The sequence below is a fragment of the Perognathus longimembris genome, chromosome 4 (assembly GCF_023159225.1).
Source record: "Perognathus longimembris pacificus isolate PPM17 chromosome 4, ASM2315922v1, whole genome shotgun sequence".
Taxonomy (NCBI): domain Eukaryota; kingdom Metazoa; phylum Chordata; class Mammalia; order Rodentia; family Heteromyidae; genus Perognathus; species Perognathus longimembris.
In genome coordinates this window covers 32,500,463-32,524,697 of record NC_063164.1, presented here as the reverse complement: position 1 = coordinate 32,524,697, position 24,235 = coordinate 32,500,463, and the positions used below count along the sequence as shown (strand labels likewise).

General features: G+C 40.9%; 1 protein-coding gene across 4 annotated transcripts in view; it reads right to left on the bottom strand.

Annotated features, from left to right (window-relative positions):
• Ankrd44 (ankyrin repeat domain 44) overlaps positions 1 to 24,235 on the bottom strand; it is a 325,588-nt gene that overhangs the window by 114,039 nt on the left and 187,314 nt on the right. For all 4 annotated transcript variants that reach the window (XM_048345044.1, XM_048345043.1, XM_048345042.1 and 1 more), the window contains 6 exons: positions 23,385 to 23,455; positions 15,840 to 16,040; positions 15,345 to 15,432; positions 12,991 to 13,133; positions 11,720 to 11,932; positions 3,372 to 3,450 (listed from right to left, as the gene is read on the bottom strand). In XM_048345044.1, the coding sequence (XP_048201001.1) occupies positions 3,372 to 3,450; positions 11,720 to 11,932; positions 12,991 to 13,133; positions 15,345 to 15,432; positions 15,840 to 16,040; positions 23,385 to 23,455 (795 nt within the window). The remainder of the gene's footprint in view (positions 1 to 3,371; positions 3,451 to 11,719; positions 11,933 to 12,990; positions 13,134 to 15,344; positions 15,433 to 15,839; positions 16,041 to 23,384; positions 23,456 to 24,235) is intronic.

Here is a 24,235-nt window from a genome sequence, read left to right as displayed (position 1 = left end):
AGACTAAACTTTCTTCCAGTTCCCTTTTCTCTCTTGTTGTGACAATGCAGCTTCAGATAAACAACATGATTTGAGCACAAAATACTTTGCTTACTAACTATAGGGAAAAGAAAATACTTTTTCTATTGTGTGTGTGTGTGTGTGTGTGTGTGTGTGTGTGTGTGTGTGTGTGTGTGCAGATCCTGGGTTTTGAACTCAGATCTCTATTCCTGACCTACTTTTTGCTCAAGGCTAGTGTTGTAGAGCCACAGCTCTACTTCTGGCTCTTTTTGTAGTTTAGTAGAGATAAAAGTCTCACAGACTAGTGACTACAGGTGTGAGCTATCAGTGCCTAGCAACAACGCTTTTTAAATTACCCAAATCTGGGTGATTCTGGAAAAACAGTTATTATGAAGAACTAATCACTCTGGCTGGAAAGTCATCTGGGAATCAGAGATATGCTGTATTAAGTGACTTAACAAGAAAATAAATAAACATAGCAAGCATTCCTCAGTGGTATGGTCAGCTGGTTAAGGGAGCAGAACAGTAATATTTCATGGGAGTGCTTTCCAACTTGGGGAGGATACAATGGCCTCCTATGTATATGTGTGTGTGTTGTGACTCACGAGGAAAATGATACCAGGCCCCGGGGTGTGACCCTCTCTCTGGGAAGGAGGCTTTGTCAGTGCCCTGGGTTTTTTTCCAGGAGACTGATAGTAGGAAGAAGAAAAAATAAAAAAGCAAAAACCATTTCCTAGTCTCCTCATGTCCATTTAAAAAAATGCTCAAAAATGTCAAATGGAAGAACTCACAGTTCTTAGATGTATAGTGAATGCAAACAATTGTCAGCAGAAAGAAGAAAAGACCCAGAAAGAGGGGAGAATATAGTCAAGAATCCAATGTATATCCTACAAAACTAAGAAGGGTGAGTAGGGGAGGGATGAGTGAGAATATTGAAAGGGGAGACATTGATCAATATATATTGTATTCCTAAGCTGCTTTGTTAAATGGCAACTCCTTTGTGAAACTACTGAAAGATAACACAAATGAAAATATGAAGGAAATCCCAACACTGTTCTTGTAGGGGAAATTCAATCCCAAATATACATGTCTTTTAGAAAAGAGTTCAAGTTGAAAACAAATTACTATCATTGTTCTTACAGAGAACATATATATAAGTGTAGTAGTTGTGAGTTCAATCTCTGTTGTTGGACTATCTGTGTTCCAGTCCCTGTTTCTCAACCTACTAGTCATGTATTCTGACACCAGTGATGAACTTTCTGTCTTACTTTTCCCATCTTTGAAATGGGGCTCATAATAACCATGCTCCTTTCTCAGCACATTCAGCTGAAAGCCTGGCACAGAGGGACCACTCAGGCAATGTTAGCTTTAATGGTATACATACTCGTCTATGTATTGTAGCTGCTATGTCCTCATCTGTGCAGGCCTGGGGATTTTACCCAACACAGAAGCACAATGCCAAACCAACCAAAAATGAGATAATCTCAGAACCAAAGATCCTTTGAATCCAGAGAATATGAGAAAGGACCTATTTTAGGTCTTGCCCCAACACTCAAGTCCAGCAAGATTGTCCACATAATGATTCATAGGGAAGTCAAAACATCCAGAACCCTCCCAGGGATGCTGTAAGCCTTCAAGCATGGCAGAGCAGAGCTGGGACATGCCTTGACTCAAGAGAAATGCAAATATGGGGATGGGCCAGGAGGGAGGTAATGTTTATTAGTGAGAAATTATTTTCTCTTCCACCTTGTCCCTCCTGTTTGAGATTTCTTTAATAAGGAGTGATAGTTTTTATGCACACTTATTATTTAAGTAAGGCCCACTGATTACATTTACATTAGATTTCTGTAACGTTTTATTTGCTTTTGAAAAGACAGATACTATTTCTGAAAAACAGCTGAGAAATGCAATGGAAAAAGAAAAGAAAGTGGTGATCATAAAAGAAAAGCTGGGGTGGCAAGTCCCCTTTATGTATACTCAGCAAAATAAACCAAAGCGATCCTCTCAGTAAAATGAATGCCAAAAGTATGACCCATATTTCAAATTAGAAATAATAGGTATTGGGCAGTTCATTTCCATTTTACTTTCCTTAGCTCGCTGGAACCTTTCTTTTCTCCTACAAATTCACTGAAATACTTATAAATTTCCTCTACTTTTCCATAGATATTTTGCTTCCTAAGCATAATTTCAGTGTCAGGTCTTCCATCCAGATGTCAAATGACTGTTCAGTTTTATGTATTGAGTTCCTAAGACATAACTCAGAGCTGCTAACCACTCAAGTGTATGTCTACCAAAATTCTTATAGATGAGAGAAAAAAAAAAACCACAACAACCTGGAATGTTAGCTGAAGATCTGAATTAGACATAGTATTTGTTGCTGTTGTTAAAAACGCCTGTTAAAGGGCTGGGGATATGGCCTAGTGGCAAGAGTGCTTGCCTCCTATACATGAGACCCTGGGTTCGATTACCCAGCACCATATATACAGAAAATGGCCAGAAGTGGCGCTGTGGCTCAAGTGGCAGAGTGCTAGCCTTGAGCAAGAAGAAGCCAGGGACAGTGCTCAGGCCCTGAGCCCAAGCCCCAGGACTGGCCAAAACAAAACAAAACAAAAAATAAAAACACGTCTGTTAAAGTTATTTTCTATTCAAGATACATTATACCCATACATTGATATGTTGAATCAAAACCCCTTTGCACAACTACTTAAAGATACTAATAATAAAATATAATAAAAGTCAAATTAAAAAATTGCTAACATACTAAGTTATGTTGTCAAAGTCAACCCAGTCACAGATGCTGGCTACAATCCACTGCTAGAGACAGCCCACGACAGTTCAAGCAAACCTGTCGTAAACCTGGAAAATTACTGTGTTGTGTGTCTCTTGGGTCTCTTTCAAGCCTGTGCTTTTATTATTCTTTCTATCATATACTTACCTGCCTTTCCTCTGAGTCATCTTCTTTTTCCTACCTTTGGCCAAGTACTTTACTGAACTTAGGGAACTATGGTGAATTCTAAAATCTAAGAATAATCTAGATTTGTTGCTAGGAAATGTATACTACTTATCTTTATTAGGTTTTGGAGCGAAAAGTATAAGATAGAAATCTGGTATGTTATTTCCCTTTCAAAGCTCCATGTTCTTTGGCTGGCTGGGAACTGGCTGTGGTAACTTTCAACTCTCCCTTCCCTACTGAGGAGAATGCTGGGATATGTCTGATGATGAGCTTTCAGTCAAAGGTATCAAAGGACTGGGTCAATCCATGATTATCAAAAAACTTAACCAGGGAGTATCAACATTCACACTCAGATGGCTAGAGATGACTTCAGTCTGACCAAGAAACTATGCAAATAATCACGCTATGGAACTCTTACCATTCTGAATGAGGGTTTGTGACCGTGTGAACCTTCCATGGACAGCTGTCATGTGCAGTGGACTTTTGCCATCTTTACTCTGAAAATGAGAACAATAGAGTGCTCATGAGATGGTAATATCAATCTGTAATATCATATATATATATATATATAAACTCAACAGTTACAAAGATTATTTGCGGGTAAAAAATGGTAAAACATGTATAATCTCTCAAGTTATTTTATATGACATGTGATTTTCAAGAAGCTTAGAGAATCAAACTTTCCAAAAAAAGTTATTTCCTGTCTTAAGATGTACTGGAAACTTTAAAAAAAAAAAGACAAGTGATATATAATTTACATAGTCCTGTTTGCACAGCAGTTGTCCACTAAGTTGCTATTACTCCTGGCAGGCCTTGAAACTGACCTGTAAGCTTTCACTATTCCCTAGGTCCCAGTTACACAGAGAATATCCTTTTGTTGTCCTAAAAGAGAATCACTTCCTTCACTTGATTTACTGGAAATCATAGGATTAAGGTGTGCAACTTCTCAGGAAATTGCCATTTTGCCAATCAGTTGAAAATGTGTGTTTAATTTATGCATCTTTTATTATTCATGATATAAATTAAGGAACTTCTCAGCATGGATTAAGCCAAAACTTGGAAAATATAAAAAACAAAGCCAAACAACAACAACAAAAAAACCTATGTACTATCATTTGCAGAACAAAAAGAAAATTTTAGCTGAGTATCATTAGCTCACACATGTAAACCTAACTACTCAGGAGGCTGAGATCGGAAGATCACAATTCAAAGCCACCACAGGCAGGAAAGGCTGTGAAACTCTTATCTCTAATTAACCAGCAAAAAGTCAGAAGTGGAGCTATGGCTCAAATGGTAGAGCCTTAAGTGGAAAAGCTAAGGGTTAGCACCCAGGCCCTGGGATTCAAGTCTAGCACTGGAATAAAAGAAGAAATAGGAGGAGAAGAGGGAAGGAGGAAGGGAAATAGAAAAGGAGGAAGGGAGGAAAGGAGAAAGGAAGAAAGACAAGAGAAGGGAAAGAGAGAGGGAGAAAGAGAGAGAGAGAGTTAAGTTTGATCCTTCCCCGGGGTAACAATATGTGGTGTGAAATACTCTGGCTATGTGGAAGAGCAGCAGCTCACACAGTGAGGTAAACAGCTGATGCTCTGCATGGACCACACTCCTAACACATGGTGTTTGGTAGGCTGGGTGTTTAAAATGCATTTCAGTCCCATCAGGATGGATTTACTGGGGTAGAGGACCTAACCTCATCATAAGTCAAAAAGCATATTTTTAACTGTTTATAAGTAGCTGTAACAAAGGACTTTCCATTTTTAAAAAGTAGCTTATGAATACAATATATCTTGATCAATGGTACCCAGCACCCAGCTATCAAGTATATTTTTAAATGCATACCACTTTCATTTTTCTAAGCTAGAAATGTTTAGACTTAAAGAAATGTTTCTCTGATAACGAAATAAGAGGCTTCAAAACTCTATGTTAATTTTTGTGATTTAATCTACATATCTAAGTTTTTAAATGACTATTGTAAGCCAGGTGTGGCTCACACCTATAATCTTAGGTACTCAGGAGGCTGAGATCTGAGGATCATGGTTCAAAGACAGCTTGAGCAGGAAAGTCTAGGAGACTCCTATCTTCAACTAATTACCAAAAAGCTGGCAGTAGAGTTGTGGCTCAAGTGGTAGAGTACTAGCCTTGAGCAAAAAAAGCTCAGGGATAGCACCCAGGCCCTGAGTTCAAGCCCCAGAACTGGCACACAAAAGAAAATGACTTTTGTAGAAACAAACAAAAAAAATGAACAAAAAATACCAATGTGAAACAATCACTGAAGTAAGTATCTCTTAATAGACCAAAGTCTATCCATACCAAGAGTTCTTGTTCAGAAAATGGTGACTGAACTGGAAATGGGACAAGGTTTTCCTTTCTAACTTGCACACTACATTCAAATTCAAATTTAAAAGCCACCAATTTAGACTGTAGACTAAATAGCTTATAGTAAAACCACACATGGGATCCTCTAAGTCTGTCTCTTCCTTAGGAAAGAGGAAAGTAATTACACCAAGTCTGTGCCAATAGAAGAGGGAATCAGAATGTAACTATCTCAGCCAAAAAAAAAAAAAAAAAAAAGTAACATTATACTTAAAGATTCTTAGGTACATAGGGGGGTATAATAAGTTTTATTTATATGATTATGACCTGAATCTGAAATTCTTGAGAAACGAGAATGACAGTAGCCTTGATACTTTATTGAAGGTATCATTTTTAAAAGAACAGGAGACATAGTCAAGGGGGCCCTTAAAGCTATCTAACTCCAGAGCCTGCTCCTAGATGTCAGGACTAGACACAGATCAAATGACTGGAAAGCCAATTTAAAATAAAAATGCATTTCTTAAAAAAACAACTATGTTTGAATTAAAAAAAAAAAAAAAGGTAATGATAGTCCAAGATTGTAAGGAAAGAAAAGGCAAACATTTCAGAATTGATATTAACTGTCCCTAGGTGGTGCTATTTCTTTAAATTTTGCTCCAGTATTTTCTCTTAAATTAAATATGAAAGTATAAGTAATTATCATTTCATTAAATATATGTAAAGTTGGAGCTGGGAATGTGGCTTAGCAGTACAATGATTGCCTAGCATGCATAAAGCCCTGAGTTCAATTCCTCAGCACCACATAAATAGAAAAAGCCAGAAGTGGCACTGTGACTCAAGTGGTAGAGTGCTAGCCTTGAGCAAAAAGAAGCCAGGGACAGTGCTCAGGCCCTTATTTCAAGCCACAGAACTGGCAAAATACACACACACACACACACACACACACACACACACACTTATAAATACTTCAGTGTTTAGAAACTATACTCATAAATATTTAACCGAGCACTTTCCTATGGTTGGGAAAGAGTGTAAAGATTTTTCTTAAGAAGCATCAAGTTGGTAGCTATCTAAATGGCAGAAGGAGAGCCAAAGCAAAATTAATTGGTTTCTACAAAGCATAGTTTGCAAAGCCAGTCCCATTCCAAGACAGCAAACACCACACCCTTCTTCTCCCTGGGAGTGTTTGGGCCTCTGGTAAAGGGACAGAGATAACCACAGTTAGCAAAATGTAAAGGTCAGCGATAGTGTTAATGCAATGCTTCCGATCTGTCCTTCCAAACCTTTCCTGGATTCATCTACTGAGTCTAGGTTGTAAGTCGTTCTTGTCTCTGTCTTATCCAGCACAACTATGAGCACTGTGCTTTCTTAAACCTTTACTTTAAATGCTTGCAAAAATAGGCTTGAGGGCTGGGGATATAGCCTAGTGGCAAGAGTGCCTGCCTCGGATACACGAGGCCCTAGGTTCGATTCCCCAGCACCACATATACAGAAAACGGCCAGAAGCGGCGCTGTGGCTCAAATGGCAGAGTGCTAGCCTTGAGCGGGAAGAAGCCAGGGACAGTGCTCAGGCCCTGAGTCCAAGGCCCAGGACTGGCCAAAAAACATAGGCTTGATACATATCCAAACCTGCAATGTTGCGTGTGATGGAGAAGATAAAGGACAGTTCTTCATCTTCACAAATTATAAGTGAATTTCAATGAATTGTAGGGTTTGTGCTTTTTTTTTGGGGGGGGGGTGTTTTGTTTTGTTTTGTCAGTACTGGAGCTTGAACTCAGGGTAGGCACTGTCCCTTAGCATTTTCACACAAGTCTGGTACTCTATCACTTGAGCCACAGCTCCACTTCTGGCTTTTTGGCACTTATTTGGAGATCAGAGTCTCAAAAACATTTCTGCCTGAGTTAGCTTCAAATCCTCACCCTTAGATCTCAGATTTCTGAGTAGCTCGGATTATAGGTGTAAGCTATCATTGCCCAGCTTCAATGGATTGTTTAATAAAGTATCTTTGTTATTGTATCAGAAACTAACATTACCAAATCAAAACTAGAGCCATGGTCAATCTTAAAAAAGAGGGACTGTAAAACACACTCCGAATACTTCTCCCTCCTCCTCTTTCCATCTATCTTGTAATTGTTCTGGAAGACATCCTTCCAGTGTATTATGGGAAGAGAGGCAAAGTGGGTGGGTACTGGCTGCATTTCAAGATGTTATTTCCTTAAAACTTCAAAAAATCTAAACAAATACAAATTGTCTTGCTTCTGCAAACATTTTCAAAACCCAGTGAGCAATATGGTACAGAGAGATAACAACTTTAATTAGAAAGCTACCTCCTGAGTCATCAAGACAGCTCCACATAAATGGTACTGGAATCACCAGAGTTAAGGAAAACAGAATGTGGAGACAGGGAAGATAGAGATGAAGGAAGAAAGTGAGTTTTGATTCAGAATACCCCTCACCCAAATAATATCTGAACGCAAGTCTCTGATTTTAAAAAGGTATTTCTTACATGCTATTTATAATTAATAGTCCATAGGAATAGTAAACTATTAAATATTAAAAGTAAGTAAACATGCTTTTCAGGTCTATTTATACAGTTGAAATCTCTTATCCAATCTAATTGGCCACTGGTCAGTGAAGGAGAAGAGGCAGGTAGGTATGGCCTTCTAGATTCAGACAACGCTATCAGTTAATGAAAGGGGCTGCCTTTGCCAGCCCCTTTAGCCTCGGGAATTTGCCTGCCTTTGACAGTGTCAGAAGATGTCCTATGCATGCAGACAGATGTGCATAACATGGGCGCTTGGGTGCTTCTTGACCTCCTGTCACCATGCTCTGTGATTTCAGTCCCACACAAAGACATTCCCCATAAGGGGCTCCAGTTCCTTGCTCTCACAAACTCATTCCTCTTACTTCTGGGAACCTTAGCTGGGGTCCCCTTAGATGATGAGGAAATCCCTGAAACTCTTCATCTATTATACATTTCTGTGTCTGGCTGCCTTGTCCCTTCATGACATTACCATACTCCCTTCAGTTCCTTCTTCTCTTATTTTTCCCACCCCTTCCTCACAGTCTTCCTCTTCCTCCTGATCCTGAAAGTACAAATCCCCTGCCCCTTCTCCACCTATCTATTATGCCCTCTCTCCCTGGATGACATCACCCCTTACTCCCAATTTCAACTGTCACCTTCACATGAGTGTAACAACCTCAATTTTTTTTTCTGCTATTTTCCAATGCTCTTCTACACTAGTAGAGCATTTTCATTACTAGGTCCTTAGGCTTGCTAAAAGCTCAAAACCTGCTTCTCAAACTCGAAATCCATCGGTTTTACTTCCTAAGCCTGTCCTCTCTCGACACAGCTCTTAGAGAACTGTGTTCATTTGCCAAGTGCTTACTTGGTGGCAGACACTGTTCTGTATAACTGTTTAATCCTCTCAACACTGTTTTTCTAATTCTATAGATTACAAAAATGAGACATACACAAAAATATGAGATACACAAAGATGTTCTTATCATTAAGATTTTGAATTAGGTCTTCAAAATCTAAGCTAAGATTGGAATATAGGCACCCTAAACGCCAGAACTGATCGCTTAACCTACTTTAGTATCTCACTTCTCATCACCAGATTCATCTGTAACTCCCCTCTCCTATATCTAGTTGTGCTGAGACCTGTTGATTTTGTTTGTTTTCTGCAAAGCCTCTCCCATCAGTGAGCTCTTCTCCATTCCTTCAGCCTCCTGACCTCTGATTTACACCAGTTTTATTGATGTTCCCTTATCCTTGAAGTCATCCCCTCCCTACATCCAGGACACTTGGATCTTCCTCTTCTCTAAGATGAAAATAGCTTGTCGTGTCCTTCTAACTGGAAATAGCACATGCTCATTGTGTTGCAAACAGAAGATAAAAAAATAGAAATTAAAATCAGAAATCATAACTTCATCTCACCACAGTGATAACCAATACTTGTGTATTGATACATTGTCCAGGTATTTTCCCCTGTCTGTACATATACTCAGACACATAACATTTTTAATATTAAAAAAATGTAATCATACTTGTTGATTGTATCTTTTGCTGTAATCATACTGGATTTTATTCTTTTTACATTTTCCAGTGCTAAAAATAAAAAATATATTTTTGGTACTAGTGTGTATTTTTCAAAATACTAGTGACACTGGATATTTTTATGGATATCTACTCTCTCTATTGTGATCTGCCTTTGTTTAAATTTTCTAGTAAGTTATTGAACTCTTTCTTATGGATTTGTATGAGCTCCTTATATTTTAAGCATGTTAAGTTTTTTTCCCTATACATTGCAGAGAAATTTCCCTAAGATTTTCCTCTAATTTTGTTTATGTTAAGAGTTCTATGGATATTTTTTCTATTTTGTTGTCTTTTGTTTTTGTTTTGCCAGTCCTGGGGCTTGGTTTTGTTTTGTGGGGTTTTTATTTTTTTACTATTATTTTTTTTTGCCAGTCCTGGGCCTTGAACTCAGAGCCTGAGCACTGTCCCTGGCTTCCTTTTGCTCAAGGTTAGCACTCTGCCACTTGAGCCACAGCGCCACTTCTGGCCGTTTCCTATATATGTGGTACTGGGGAATCAAACCCAGGTCTTCATGTATACGAGGCAAGCACTCTTGCCACTAGGCCATATTCCCAGCCCCAGTCCTAGGGCTTGGACTCAGGGCTTGAGCACTGTCCCAGGCTTCCTTTTGTTCAAGGCTAGCACTCTAACTCTTGAGCCACAACCCTACTTCTAGCTTTTTCTGTTTGTGTGGTGCTGAGGAATCAAACCCAGGGCTTCGTGCATGCTAGGCAAGCACTCTACCACTAAGCCACATTCCCAGCCATTGTTTTGTTGTCTTTTACCATAAAAAGTTCTAAAATTTTATGCAGTAACATGTCTTTTTTTTAATTTGTGTTTTCTGCCTTTGGCGTCCTATTGTTTGGTTACTGTTTATAATGCTCAGGTTTGATACTATGACTCTCCAATGATTACGGGCCCCATTGGAAAATCCAAACTCTTTCACTAAAGTAAGTCCACTTCCTTGGTTGTGCCACATTTCAGCTTATTTCTGGCTTATTTCCTTTTATCCATTTCGTTCTCTAATCACTATAAGTTGTTATTCTAGAAAGTATGATTTAAAATGTACAAAAAGGGGGAAGCTAGGAAGGTAGCTTAGTGGTTTAGTGGAGTGCTTGCCTAACATGCATGAAACCCAGAGTTCAATTCTTTCTTCAGTACCACATAAATAGAAAAAGCTGGAAATGGTGCTGTGGCTCAAGTGGTAGAGTGCTATCCCTGAGCAAAAGAAGCTCAGGGACAGTGCCTAGACCCTGAGTTCAAGCCCAAAGACTGACAAAAAAAACTTTTTACACATTAAATATAGAAGGTCATCTAAAAAGATTGGTATAGTTGTCTTAAAATTCAACCTTATAAATTATCCAAATCAGGAACAGATTGGGCAAGAGCTTTGCTGTAGAGTCTCTGTGCAGTAAGGGAATGGAACTAATCTGAAGGTGAGTTCAAGGTTTCCTGGTGCAGGCTGAAGTGGATCTTTAGCCATGGGACATTCAAAAGGAACATTCAAGAGGATCATGATAATGCACGTGTGGATCTCCTTGGTCACCCAAGGTCAGAGCAAGCTAAGTACTTACCTACCTACCTAAGGTAATGTTCACAGCTTTTCCTATCCACAGCTCCTATCTCCTCTGCTTATGCCATTCTCTATCTGAACACCTTCTCTCAAATTATCTCTATGCCTCCTCTTCTCAACAGATTATCTTCTCAGCTCAAAACCAACCTTCCTTTTCTGACCTCCAGACAAGAAGCCAGCCAACACTTGCTTCTACTTTGCAACAAATCATTACTTTTTCGGGGGGGAGGGAGAGGGGCACACATTCTCTCCTGCCCCATGATTATCTGAGCATACATTATCCCCTTACCACACTGCACTTCCCTGGGGAAGTGCACCTCATCTTGGTATAGTTCTCCATATCCACAGAGGGCACTGTGTATAGTCCTTAGTAAAGGTGGTAGAGAAAAGAATGATCTTTTGGATGAGATCAATAACTAACACTGAAGCTGCTATCTGCAGCTCACTTTAGGAAAGTATTTGAGGGCCATGCAGGGTGGGGAAAGAGCCTGTACTCATCAGACTTCCCTTCGAATTCTCTGCAGTTCTTCCCAGTCAGCTCAGCACAAACCTCTGTTATTAGAATCTGGGCTGAGCCCATATCCTTGAGATATAGCATTTGTCTTGAAGCATTCACTAAGCTACCAAGGATACATGACTGGAAACCCAGTGCTTTCCAGCTGGTAGCATCACAGCTGAAGAAGCATCCTGATCCAGAACAAGACATGTATAACAATTCATTAAAACATGACATCATTTAGAGTGGTTAGTTAGTTCAAAGAGAGGCTGGATTCGAAGCTATCTGACACAGGTAGAGTAAGTGTCATACCTGAATGTTAACATCTGCCCCATTATTTACTAACAATTCTAGACACAGAGCACCGTGAGTAGAGGCAGCAGCAAAATGCAAAGGGGTGAAGCCGTTGTTGTTGGGCTGGTTCACATTAGCACCGTAGTCGATTAGCTCATTAACCACAGCATCCTGTCCATTGTAGCAGGCAATGTGAAGTGCTGTATTTCCATAGACATTGATTTCATCAATCTGCAAATGAGTCCAATGTAAGGCAATTAAAATCACTGGCACTACTTTACTCTACTTTCCACAAAAAAAAAAAAGAAAGAAAAACAATTGAAAAAAAGCCTAATGGCTTTGGTGAGAGGGACAGAAATATCCATCCATCAACATAATTACTCCAAGCGTAAGCTCTCCCCAGCAGGATATCCTGAAAGCTCTTGTCCCCCTAAGGTAAAGAATGGCAAAACTGAATTTGACAAAAAGTGCCCCAAGAAGAAGAGCTAGTGGGTTCATTCTGTGAGAGCTCTTCTCTTCTCTGGCTAGAAAAAGGATAAAGGGTAAAAGGCCAGCTCTGAAGAAGAGAAGAGGATAAGGGAAGCAAGAAGGAAGTTCCAAACTCAAAAACAAACATAAAAAGAAAAGGGTAGAGGTGGCTGGAGGGAGGGCTGCGGCTCCCATACATACAGTCAGCCTCACAACTCACTCTACACTTGCTGTGGAGTCAGACCCTGCACCAGCCCATATTCTAGTGGCTTTGTGCTGAGGTGTGTTTAGTCCATGGTGCCCAATTATTTTCTACAACCAGATGCTGGATATCACTATCCTGGTCTCAGTATGGTTGCTTGGTTTTTCCTCCTTCCTGAGAAAGGACATTCCAGAGCTCACCATTGCTCCTGCTGTGCTAGATGAAGCAGCACAGAACAGGCCAACTCCTCTAGCTCAACCTCAGAGGTGTCAGCTGTGTGTCTCTGGCTAGCCATTCATTCATTCACTCTGACTGTAAACCACCATTTGCAAAACTAGATTCTGAAGGTGGGATGAGGAACCCTAGCCAGTCTTCTAAAAAATGACAGATTATTACGTATGACATCAACTATGTGTTTATGTCTTTATCTATGTGGATACAGAAAGTCTGGTTTTGAATCCCTTACTCTATTGCCCTTTATGACCAGATAAACTCCAAAAGATAGAATGCAAGGAAGTAAATGTTTCTCCAAGGGAATAAAACTGCAGAAGAATGAAGTCTCAGAACAGAAGAACCACAAACAGAAAGGCTACACAGTGATATGTTAACAGTGACTCACCTCTACTCCCAGGTTCAGGAGATGTTTGACAATATTGATCTGTCCATTGGAGGCTGCAGCATGCAGGGGGGTGTAGCCCTTCTTATCCTTACAGGTCACTTCAGCACCATGGTTAATGAGCAATGCTACGACATCCAGGTGGCCTTGACAAACAAAGCAGCGGAAAAGACCATTAACCTTTTGTTTTTTTTTTGTTTTTTTTTTTTTTGGCCAGTCCTGGGGCTTGGACTCAGGGCCTGAGCACTGTCCCTGGCTTCCTTTTGCTCAAGGCTAGCACTCTGCCACATGAGCCACAGCGCCGCTTCTGGCCGTTTTCTGTATATGTGGTGCTGGGGAATCGAACCTAGGGCCTCGTGTATCCGAGGCAGGCACTCTTGCCACTAGGCTATATCCCCAGCCCCGACCATTAACCTTTTGACCATTTGACAATTCGTTGCACATAAAGTATCATTTTAAGCTTTTACTATCTCTCTCTCTCTTCCCCCCCCCCCCCCAAACATCCACTGGCTCTCATCCTCAGGAAACCATCAGACACCTGATGCACTTAGGCCAACTTAACTGTATATATATATATATATATATATATATATATATATATGTGTGTGTGTGTGTATATATATATATACATATATATATATTTTTTTAAAGCAGGTAGGCACTTGTGGCTCACACATGTAATCCTAACTATTCAAGAAGCAGAGATCTAAGGATTGTGGTTCAAAGCCAACCTGGGGAAGAAAGGCCCATGGAACTCTTATCTCCAATAAATTACTCAGAAAAAGCCAAAAGTGGCACTGTGGCCCAAGTGGTAGAGCACTAGCCTTGAGCACAGAGCGGCTCAAGGACAGAGCTTAGGCCCTAAGATCAAGCCTAGAATTAGCAAAATAAATATAGTGGTATTTGCAAAGTTTTAAGGTTCTTGAGCAGGGTAGGGGTGGGGTCCTGAGGCTTGAACTCAGGACTTAGGCGCTCTCCCTGGGGTTGTTTTTGTTCAAGGCTAGCAGTCTACCACAATTCCACTCCCAGCTTTTTTTGTTGGTTAATTGGAGATAATAGTCTCACAGACTTTCCTGCCTGAGATGGCCTTGAACCACAATCCTCTTATTTCGACCTCCTAAGTAGCTAGGATTACAGGCATAAGCCACTGCACACAGGGTGATCCTTGAGGTTTTTAAGCCCACTGATTCATTCAATCCTATCCATGATGGCATAATTTACTTCATCCTTGATCCCCTTCCCCCACATTCTGCCTTCCCACTGATACATTTAATGATAATATCCAAAGTAATAGTAAACGGCATGCAGGCTTGTTAAGTCATAAAGACAAAAATTTGTTAAAAGGACACCCCAAATCATCCACAATCACCATCCCTATAGATAAGCAATTAATATTGAAGTATATATTTTTCATATTTATTTTTATTGCACAATTTTTAATAAAAATTAACATTATATTATTTGTACAATTCTGGGGTCCATTTTTCTTTGGCATATCATAGAATTTTTTAATGCTAATAAACACCCATGAACATCACTGTATAGCTCCCCTACATTCACCAAAATATTGTCCTGTGGGTGAGTATTCACATTGTTTACAACTTGGTACATTGAGAATCTATCTTCCTTTCTAGTTTCAGGATGTCCCCCAATTAGACACACAATGGAAGGATCTTAGCCCTCATTTCCCATAAGTCTACACTGAGAATAAACTTGGTGAGATCTATCATTTGTCAGAAGTCTTTTACCAACACATGTGGAAAGGAAAAAACAGAGATGTAACATCTTCCTTCTCCTCCCCTAGCAGAGCAGAACAGGGCAGGATGGAGTGGAGCCCACAGAAGTGACGCTGCCAGGCGTCAGAGGATCTCTGCTGACTTCAATCACTGCCACCAAGGAAACAGCTAGGGGAGGGAGAGGTTCCTCTTTTCCTTCCTTTTTGTTTCTTTCAAAAACAGTTACACATAAGAAAACAAATGGTCCTGGTGTCCTTGCTTTGCTAGCTGGTCTTCTTGCTTTTCTAAGCACCTTATTTTGCTGCCATAACAAGTTAAAAGAAGCACAATGAGTGCAACTTTCCAGTCTAGACTGAAGCACACTTAGAGAGATCCAGGCTGTGATTCCTCCTCCGCCTCCTTCTCCTCCTCCTCTTTATGGGATAAATAAATCTCTGACAAATCTCTACCCAACTACAGCATTCTATGTGTGCCAGTAAAAGAGGCTGAATCTTCACTCAACTAGAACCCAAGCTTGAAGTCAGACTTGGCCTGAGAGAAAACTTATGAGAATTTTAGTCTCTCTCTCTTTTTTAAGTTATTCTCTTGTGTTAGTGAAAGTAATCTGCATGGAATCCTCACCCATATATGCTGCCCAGTGGAGGGCACGGCGGTCCTTCTTGTCAAATGCATTGATGTTTGCTCCTTTGGCCAAGAGTAAATTAACCATCTGAAAGATAATCAACAATGAAATCAAGCATTTGACGCTGTAATGATATCGGCTCCTCACTGCCTGCAAGTGATCTGAGCCAAATACACATCAAGCTTACAAACAGATCAGAGATCTGGAGTTTTAACGAATAGTAAGAAGGTGCTGTCGCCGCAGATCCTGTGGCATACGTCACTTGAAATCACTGAAATGCCAATCTACTCTTTCAGCTCACTGTCTCCATGAACCCAATGTACCCGATCATTGATGTGACAATTATGATTATGCCCTCTATATATTGTCCGAGATAGTTATGTCTAAATAGTAACTGTACATTTTCCACAAGTCTCGGCAATAAGATCAGGGTCCACTTGTGGCTATGAGAGTCTGCCTAGGGCATCCCGGTTCCCACTTATGGGAACACTCACCTCAATATGGCCATTGAGAGCCGCATGGTGCAAGGCTGTGCGCCCCCCTCGGTCAGAGACGTTGACGCTGCTCAGCAGTGGGATGATCACTTCTGCACATTTGACAGCCTTATTGGCGGCTGCCACATGCAGGGGGGTCTGCCAGTTCTTGTCTCTCGCATTGACATCTGCTGAGTTCTTAATCAATACTTGCACTGCCTCCTACACCAAAAACAGAGTTTTTGCAGACAGGTCACTGACACATGATCAGAAAATGTTCACTGAGGAGAGAACGCTTCCCTAGAAATAGAACAAATCCTGTTGTCTCAGAGTGGATGGAGACAAGCAAGTTAAGGCATGACAGAGCTCAAAAGAATGGCTCAAGCTCAGACAGACTTATTTCACCTTGCTTTGTCAAGCCAAGAGCCCTGGCACTTCTCTAAAATCAAATAAACCTTCTAAGGACAAAGGATCCTTCAGTCAAATGAAAGCACTTATGTGCACATATCCAGGTTGTTGATTTTTAAAGCCCACTAAAGATCATTTAAATGTATAAACATGCCTGCCAGACATTCTTGGATCAATGTGTTCATCTTTGATTCTCTCTGACAACATACAGTAGTCTTGTATGATCAATAAGCAGTCAAGGGATGTAATGTATCTGTCTCACACTGAAACTATGAAATTGGCACATCTTTTCTCAACCTTTTCCATTAGAATGAATAGCTTCTGCCACCATTGAGTTCCTTTCCCTGTATGGAGCCTCTTTTTTTAATTTTCTCTGTATTGACCTGGCTCAATAGCCTTGTTACTTAGAACTGTCACTCCTAGCTGTTTAATGTAATCACCTGGGGACCTCTTCACAACCCAGACACCTGGACCCATCTGGGAGATTTTTGGATTTAGGCATTTCTGTAAACCTCCTTTTCATAGAGCCAACTGGATAGATGGCTCCTTTTAAGAGGAGAATGGCTATTGGTTACTTGTCTCTACCTCTAGTGACTTCCTGGTACCCATTAGTGAGGTCCTTTAGAAGCATCTTTCTGATGTGGGATCAGTAAAACAGCAATATGCTGCTGTCACCTTACCTGGACCAAGGAGTGCTGGATATATCACAGCACTGACTGTCCACTCACCTTTACCATATAGATATATAAGTGTGTCCTGGGTAGTAGACAATTAGAACTCAGCAAAATTGTGGTTTCTATCAGAGACACAAATGATGAAATAAAAGGAAGGTCTCATGGACCAGAATCATAGAACAATTACTTTGAGGACAAGGAAATCATAGAGTTTAAATGAACAGAATAATGATTGAATGATATCACACTTCTATGAGGTAAATAAAAGGTAGTAAGCTGATAGGGACCAAGGAAGGCCTCAGCAGAAAAATAAAGATATATTCCTTGGGCCCATTTTAGAGACAAAAGTGTCCAGGCACTACTAATGCTCACTTGTGTGTAAAACACACACTACTAAAACTATAGGAAATTAAGAGAATCATTAACTGAGCTCTTAGCATAAAAAAAGATTGAATTGAATAAAAATAAGCAAAAGAAGAGCTGAATCATAATAGGAGCTGTAAGTCATGATAGGAAAAAGTCATGATTACAAACAGAAAAACATTCTCTGGTATTATACATTATAAATTTTATTAGACAATTGTAATATACACATTGTGTATTTCTTCTCTTTAAAAAGGAAAGCATTTCAGCCAGCTTGGTGGGCACTGTGCCTGCAGTTACATAGAGCATCCTCCCTCCTCTCCAGTGTTACAACAATGCCTTCAGGGAAGAGAGGGGCTTGCAGGATGCTGAGGGAGTGAGACTTGACCTCTCCATTCATTAACTTTGAGGGCACCAAAATGTACAGTAATAGCCTGCTAGTAAATCCATTTACAGGTTCTATTATGTAACTTTACAGCTAGGCACAAGTGGCTCATGCCTATAGTCCTAGCTACTCCGAAGTTTGAGATTCAAGGATCACAATTCAAAGCCAGCCTGGGCAGGAAAATCTATGAGACTCTTATTGCCAAATAATCACCCAAAAAGCCAGAAGTGGAGCTGTGATTCGAGTGGTAGAGTGCTAGCCTTTTGAGCAAAGAAAGCTCAAAGACAGCATCCAGACTCTGATTTCAAGCCCCGGGGTGGCACAGCAAACAAACAAAAAATGTGTGCCTTTAGGTGAAAAGAATGCTAGAACAGACAAAGGACATGCAAGAATTTGACCAAAGATTATCAATAATATTAATAGAACATAAGCATCGCAATGTACGAGTCACAAAGATGAGGCTTCACTTATTGACTTCACCAGCACCCAGAAAGCACTTAGGAGATCTGAGGCAAGCAATGCAGCCAATGGGCCCTGGTTCCACTTTTCCCCTTACTGGCTGTGACACCTTTGGGTCCATCCTTAACCTACATGAGATCACATTTCCTTAGTAATATCAGTAATGCCATCAGTATTACAATTATATTATTTTATATGTGATATGATATGTAATTATATATTAGGCATATTTATATATAATAGCATATATTATATATAAATATATATTCTATAATATATTATACTACAAATGGTGTCATGGAGGGCAAAATGGAAATGCTCAGGAAGTCTTTAACCCTCTATCTAGTACACAGTAAATGCTTAATAAATACTTAGAATAACAACACTTTTATGAAGACAATGTCCTAAGTCCTACTCCTCAAAGATGGGGACCCATCATTTTTTTGTATTTAATTTTTTATTATCATGATTGGTTTCTAATTCAATATTGAATGACTAATGTATGAAAGAAAGGGATATCATCATTTTTAACTCTCTCTTTTTTTAGCAGTTCTGTGGTTTGAACTCAGGACCAAGAGCTTGTTCGACTGGCATGATACCACTGAGCCACAACTTCAAGTCTGTTTTCCAAGGGTTACTTTTATAATAAAGTTGTGCTTCCCACCTAGGTACATGCCTGAGCCACAGTCTTCCCACTATAAGCTTCCTATCATTGCTGGAATCACAGGCGCATGCTACCATGTCCAGCTTCCTTTTGTGGAGATGGGAGTCTTACAGAGTTTTCTACCTAGGCCATCCTGACACCAAAATCCTCCTAATCCCAGCCCCCTATGCACGTTGGAATGGCAAGTGTGCTGCATTGCATCCAGATACTGGTTGTGTAGGGGTCACACGAATTTTTCTGCCCAAACTGGCCTTTAACTGCAATCCTATGGTTTCTAGCCTCCAAAGTAGCTAGGATTACAGGTAGAGCCACTAGTGCCCAGCTCATTTTGAACTTCTGTAATCAAGACAGTCTCTAGTTTGAGAAAATAAAATGTTTAGCAATTCAGACTTTGGAGCTACTTTCAACCCATTATGGTACATGTGAAGGGCCAGTAATGCTTCTTTTTCTATCTGTGTGAAAGTACTCAGGGCCTCCCACTCTTTCTTTAGCTCTATCACTCATTCTTGTGTTCTACCACTTGAGCCACTTGAGTTCTACTTCTAGCTTTTTGCTGGTTATTTGGAGGTAAGAGTCTCTCAAGATGTATCTGCTCAAGCTGACTTTGAACCTCAATTCTCAGGTCTGAGCCCCCTGAGTTGCTAGGATCACAGGCAGAAGCCACTGGTCCCCAGCTGCTAGCCACTTTTGCACATGGGCCACAATGGGCCTGTTTGTCTGCCCCTAACTCTGTGTCCTCAGAAGCCATGCTTTGTACCCCCTGAGAGTTCTACAGCACAGCTAACAATGACTTCTACCCAGTAAGCTGCAACCTGAACCTGTCAAGCTCCAGTAAGAATGTGTTCAGTTTCTCTGGGTTCACATACAATTAATCCCTTACCCCATAGTTGCCTTTTTCCAAGAATGAGAAGCAAAAAAGGAAGAAGAGTAAGTTGAACAGGTAAAACAGTATGAAGCATTTCACCACAACACTGCAGAAAATTTTGTCTGGCAGCCCTAATCTCATTTAGCTATGTCAATTAGCATTGCAAAAATCATTTTTACTAGTAGTTCAGCAAACATTTCATTTCTTTACAGCCTTGCAAACAGTCCAGAGAAAAAGAGGATGGGGCCAGCGGAGTCTTGAAAAGAAGCTAAGGAGACAGTGCTGGTTGGTCCCAAATTATTTGCCATCTGAAAACAACAACAACAACAAATATGCCAAGCTTGGGGAGGCAAAGAGGCTTAGGTGAGAAGTGTTTGTCGATCTGAGCAGACAGACCTGGGGCCGCTTCTAAGCGGAAGCCAGATGACCCCTTAATAAATGCTAATAGCCAAATGGTAAAATACCAATCCAAACTTTCTCTGTCCTTTCCTCTCAAGCTGACTTCCCTTTCCTCCATTAGTCAGGGAATCTTAAGGGCAACAGGATCTGATTCCACTGATGCAGGAATCTGAATCCAGGGCTTCCAAAGCGCTGTGGATGAGCTTGAGTTGAGATGATTACTTCATGGTCAACTCTAACAACAACTACAGACTACATTTTCCCTAAGAAATGGTTCAGCTTGCTCTGCTAGCTATCCATATGGAATCATTCCCCAGAGTAGTTTCATATCTGCTCATGATTATTTGCAATTCAGGGTTTGTTTGCATTCAATTGTTTCCTGGCAAAAGGCATCTGAGATTTTTCTTCTCCCAGAAAACCTGCAAAGAGAGCTGGTTACTTGGAGAAACAAGAGATGCCTTTCTTGGGCATGAACATCAACCATCCTTGTGCTGACTGGGTTCAAATGCACTAATGATACATTAAAAAAGGGTGGGCTGATGGTCGATGGAAAAATGGATGTCTTTGAGGATTGAAGCTTTAGCAGCTAGCTGAGCAACAAAGATAGAGACTGTTCAGCAAGATCACCGAGTACTGAAATGACCTGCTGTTATCTTTCCCCTTGGGACAGAAATCACAGATTTTATTTTCCTTCTAGTTTTATCAGAAAGCATGGTACCGGTATATAGAAGGTATGTAGTATATTATTGTGTTGTTTTTTTAAAAAAAAAAACAAAAAACTTCTTGTGCAAGAAGAAATAAGTCGTCTATGTAAGAGACACTTAAAAGAACTTTACTAAAGATCAAATGGTCTGAAGATTTTTTTTTTTTTTTTTTTTTTTTTTTTTTTTTTTGCCAGTCCTGGGCCTTGGACTCAGGGCCTGAGCACTGTCCCTGGCTTCTTCCCGCTCAAGGCTAGCACTCTGCCACTTGAGCCACAGCGCCGCTTCTGGCCGTTTTCTGTATATGTGGTGCTGGGGAATCGAACCTAGGGCCTCGTGTATCCGAGGCAGGCACTCTTGCCACTAGGCTATATCCCCAGCCCTGGTCTGAAGATTTAGACCAGGAGAATAAACAAATACAGCAGTGGTACTCACTAGACACTATGTGGAAAATGAACTATACAAGTTGTGGGCAGAGACAGGAGGGAAAAACTGGGAAAGGGTGAGGGAAGGGGCGACATTGTCCCAAAAGAGATATACTCTTTACCTGACTTATGTAACTGTAACCCCTCGGTACATCACCTTTATAGTAATTTTTTTAAATTTAGGCCAGGAAAGATTCCCTATAAAAGGTTTGAGCTCACAGAACTGGTCTTACTTACCATCGTCGTACCTTCCCAAGAAGCCCACAGCATCCATTTTCCTAGACCAAACTAAAAGGCATTGTGGCGACCGTAAAAAGATTCTGCATTCCTCAGTGTCTGAGCAAGGCACTTTGGGATTGCTTATCTCCCTCATCACATGTGGCTATTTGGAAAGTGGATAATAAAAACCACTCAAATCACACAGACAGTAAGGAGGACAATGAGCACTACGCTGTAACCTACTAAGGGTATACAATTTTTAATTTCCAGATAGTCTCCAAAAATGAAACGCTGGTACTGATGGCAACCATGGACACATGCAATACCAGTGCATTCATCCCTCTGCCTCCAGGTGGTGCTAGAGAGCACCACCTTCACCAGTAGCACAGAGACAACCTCGGTTGGCAGACCTCCCATGAAGGGCATTCATCCAATGCCCAGAGCCTACAAAATGAGCACCTTCTACACCTGGTAGGTAGTGAGCATCACCTCTGGCCAGAATTTCCTCCCACCCCCACTCCTATCCCCACAGCGCTCTTCTCTCTCCATCTCTTATTCTCCCACTGACCCAATTGATCCATTTCCCATCATTCTCATGATTTTCTTCCCTGTCCCAGAGTTCTAGACATAAACAAATCATGATCATCTATTTTTCATCTTCATTCAAGTTTCCAGCATTCAATAAGCAGCAATATATTGAGTATCAGATTCATTTCAGTTCTAGAACACCACCAGGCTTGGGATAAATCAAGAAAAACAGATCCCTGCCCTTGTGGAACTTACATTTCAGTGACATGTTTGTCAGGCTTGGTGTGCTGAGAATGAACTAACTCTCAGGACTCTTGCTCCCTTACTCTGGGCTGTCTCAGCCAACAACATCACCCTTCACCCACTAGCTTCTTTTCCACCTCAGCCCGCAAGATGCCAGATCTGCCAGGTGTACCTCTATCTCTCAAATCACTGGCTCCTCTCATTCCAGCCTTCCCAGTCACCTTCCTCCTGTCACCACATGGGTCTTACGGAAGCAGTGATTTGAGGCTATCAATCTCTGTCACGATCCACTGCCCACTGCTTACAGAATAAAAAAGCTTTCTGCCACCTGCCCATGCCCTGCTATCTGACTCGCCTTCTGCTACTCTTCACTACTCCACTCAATCTACCTGAGCCACTATCCATTCACTTCTACACCTCTTGTCCTCTTCTAGGTTATCTCTCTGACTCAGTCTTTCCTTCTCCTGACCTGCTGAATCCCTGTGCAGCCTTTAAGGACCAGCTTAACTGATATCTCTTCTGGAGAGAATTCCTCTTCAAGAATTCCTCCAGCAAGCAGATAGTTGTTTCCTCCTCCAATTTATTCAACTCCGATATTCTACTGATTTGCTTCCTCTTCTGCCTCGTGTTCCTGAACAAGAACTCATTGAAGCTCAAGCTCCGACTCCCTCTGGCACCTCAGACCCCTCCCCCCTGCCTCACAACCTTGTTCCTGACATATCTTACATGCAGATGAGCAAATTAACAGCTGTTCATTTGTCATAACCCTCCTGCTTTCAAAGACTTTTGCTCACCAGTGAGGATCCCAAATGCAATGGAAAGACTTCCTCCTTTCCCTTCTTTCTTTCTTTCTTTCTTTCTTTCTTTCTTTCTTTCTTTCTTTCTTTCTTTCTTTCTTTCTTTCTTTCTTTCTTTCTTTTTTGTGACAATCCTGGGGCTTGGGACTCAGGGCCTAGCACTGTCCCTGCCTCCTCCCCCTCTCCTTCCCCTCCCCCTCCTCCTCCTCCTTCTCCTTCTCCTTCTTCTTTGCCAGTCCTGGGGCTTCGACTCAGGGCCTGAGCACTGTCCCTGGCTTCTTTTTGCTACCACTTAAGCCACAGCATCACTTCTGGCTTTTCTATTTATGTGGTGCTGAGGAATCAAACCCAGGGCTTCATGCTTGCTAAGCTACATTCCCAGCCCTGAATTCGTCTTTTGTGAGGGTAGTAGACATTAAAGAAAGAAATTGCTCACCTCACTTCTGGAAGCAACAGCCCGGTGGAGTGGTGTCAGCCACATGTTGTCCTTGGCATTCACACGAGCTCCTGGAACCAAACAGCACAAATGAGAAACACAAAGGAGTCAAGGGACTTTCTACTACTGTTGGACAAATGCTGTGTCTTGTTCCCATTTGCCAAATATAACCAGTAGCTTTGTTTTTATTTTAGTTGCTTTTTTTACCAGTCATGTCCTGACAAGATTTTACCTGGGTTAAGGAGACCAGAAGAAATCTGTTTTATTTAAAATTACCAATTATTTCCCTAAGACTAATTCAGTGTTTTGATAGGAATAAATCATCTTAGCCAGGCACTGATGGAAGTTTACACCTATAATTGTAGCTACTCAGGTCCAAGTGCTGGTGGCACATGCTTATAATCAGAGCTACTCAAGAGGCTGAGATTTGAGGATGGAAGTTCAAAGCCAGGCCAGGGAAGAAAAGTCCATGAGACTCTTATCTCCAATTAATCACAGAAGAAATAGAAGCAAAGCTGTGACTCAAAGTGATAGAGCATTAGCCTTGAGCAAAAGAAGCTCAGGGACAATGCCCCAAGCCCTGAGTTCAAGTCTCAGGACCTGCACATAAAAGGAAGGAAGGGAGAGAAGGAAGGAGGGAGGGAGGGAGGAATGGAAGGAGGGAAGCAGATAGGACATGCTCACAATTATCCATAAGAGTGAGCCACCCAAGTCTGTCTGAACCGAGAAAGCCCTCAACATGAGCTTCCTCTCTGGTCAGAGAGGGAATGTTTTATACAAAAGGCTACAAAAGAGGAGGAAAGAACTGAGTTAGTATATCTTTGTGGAGGCCATAAGAGGAATTCATTTTA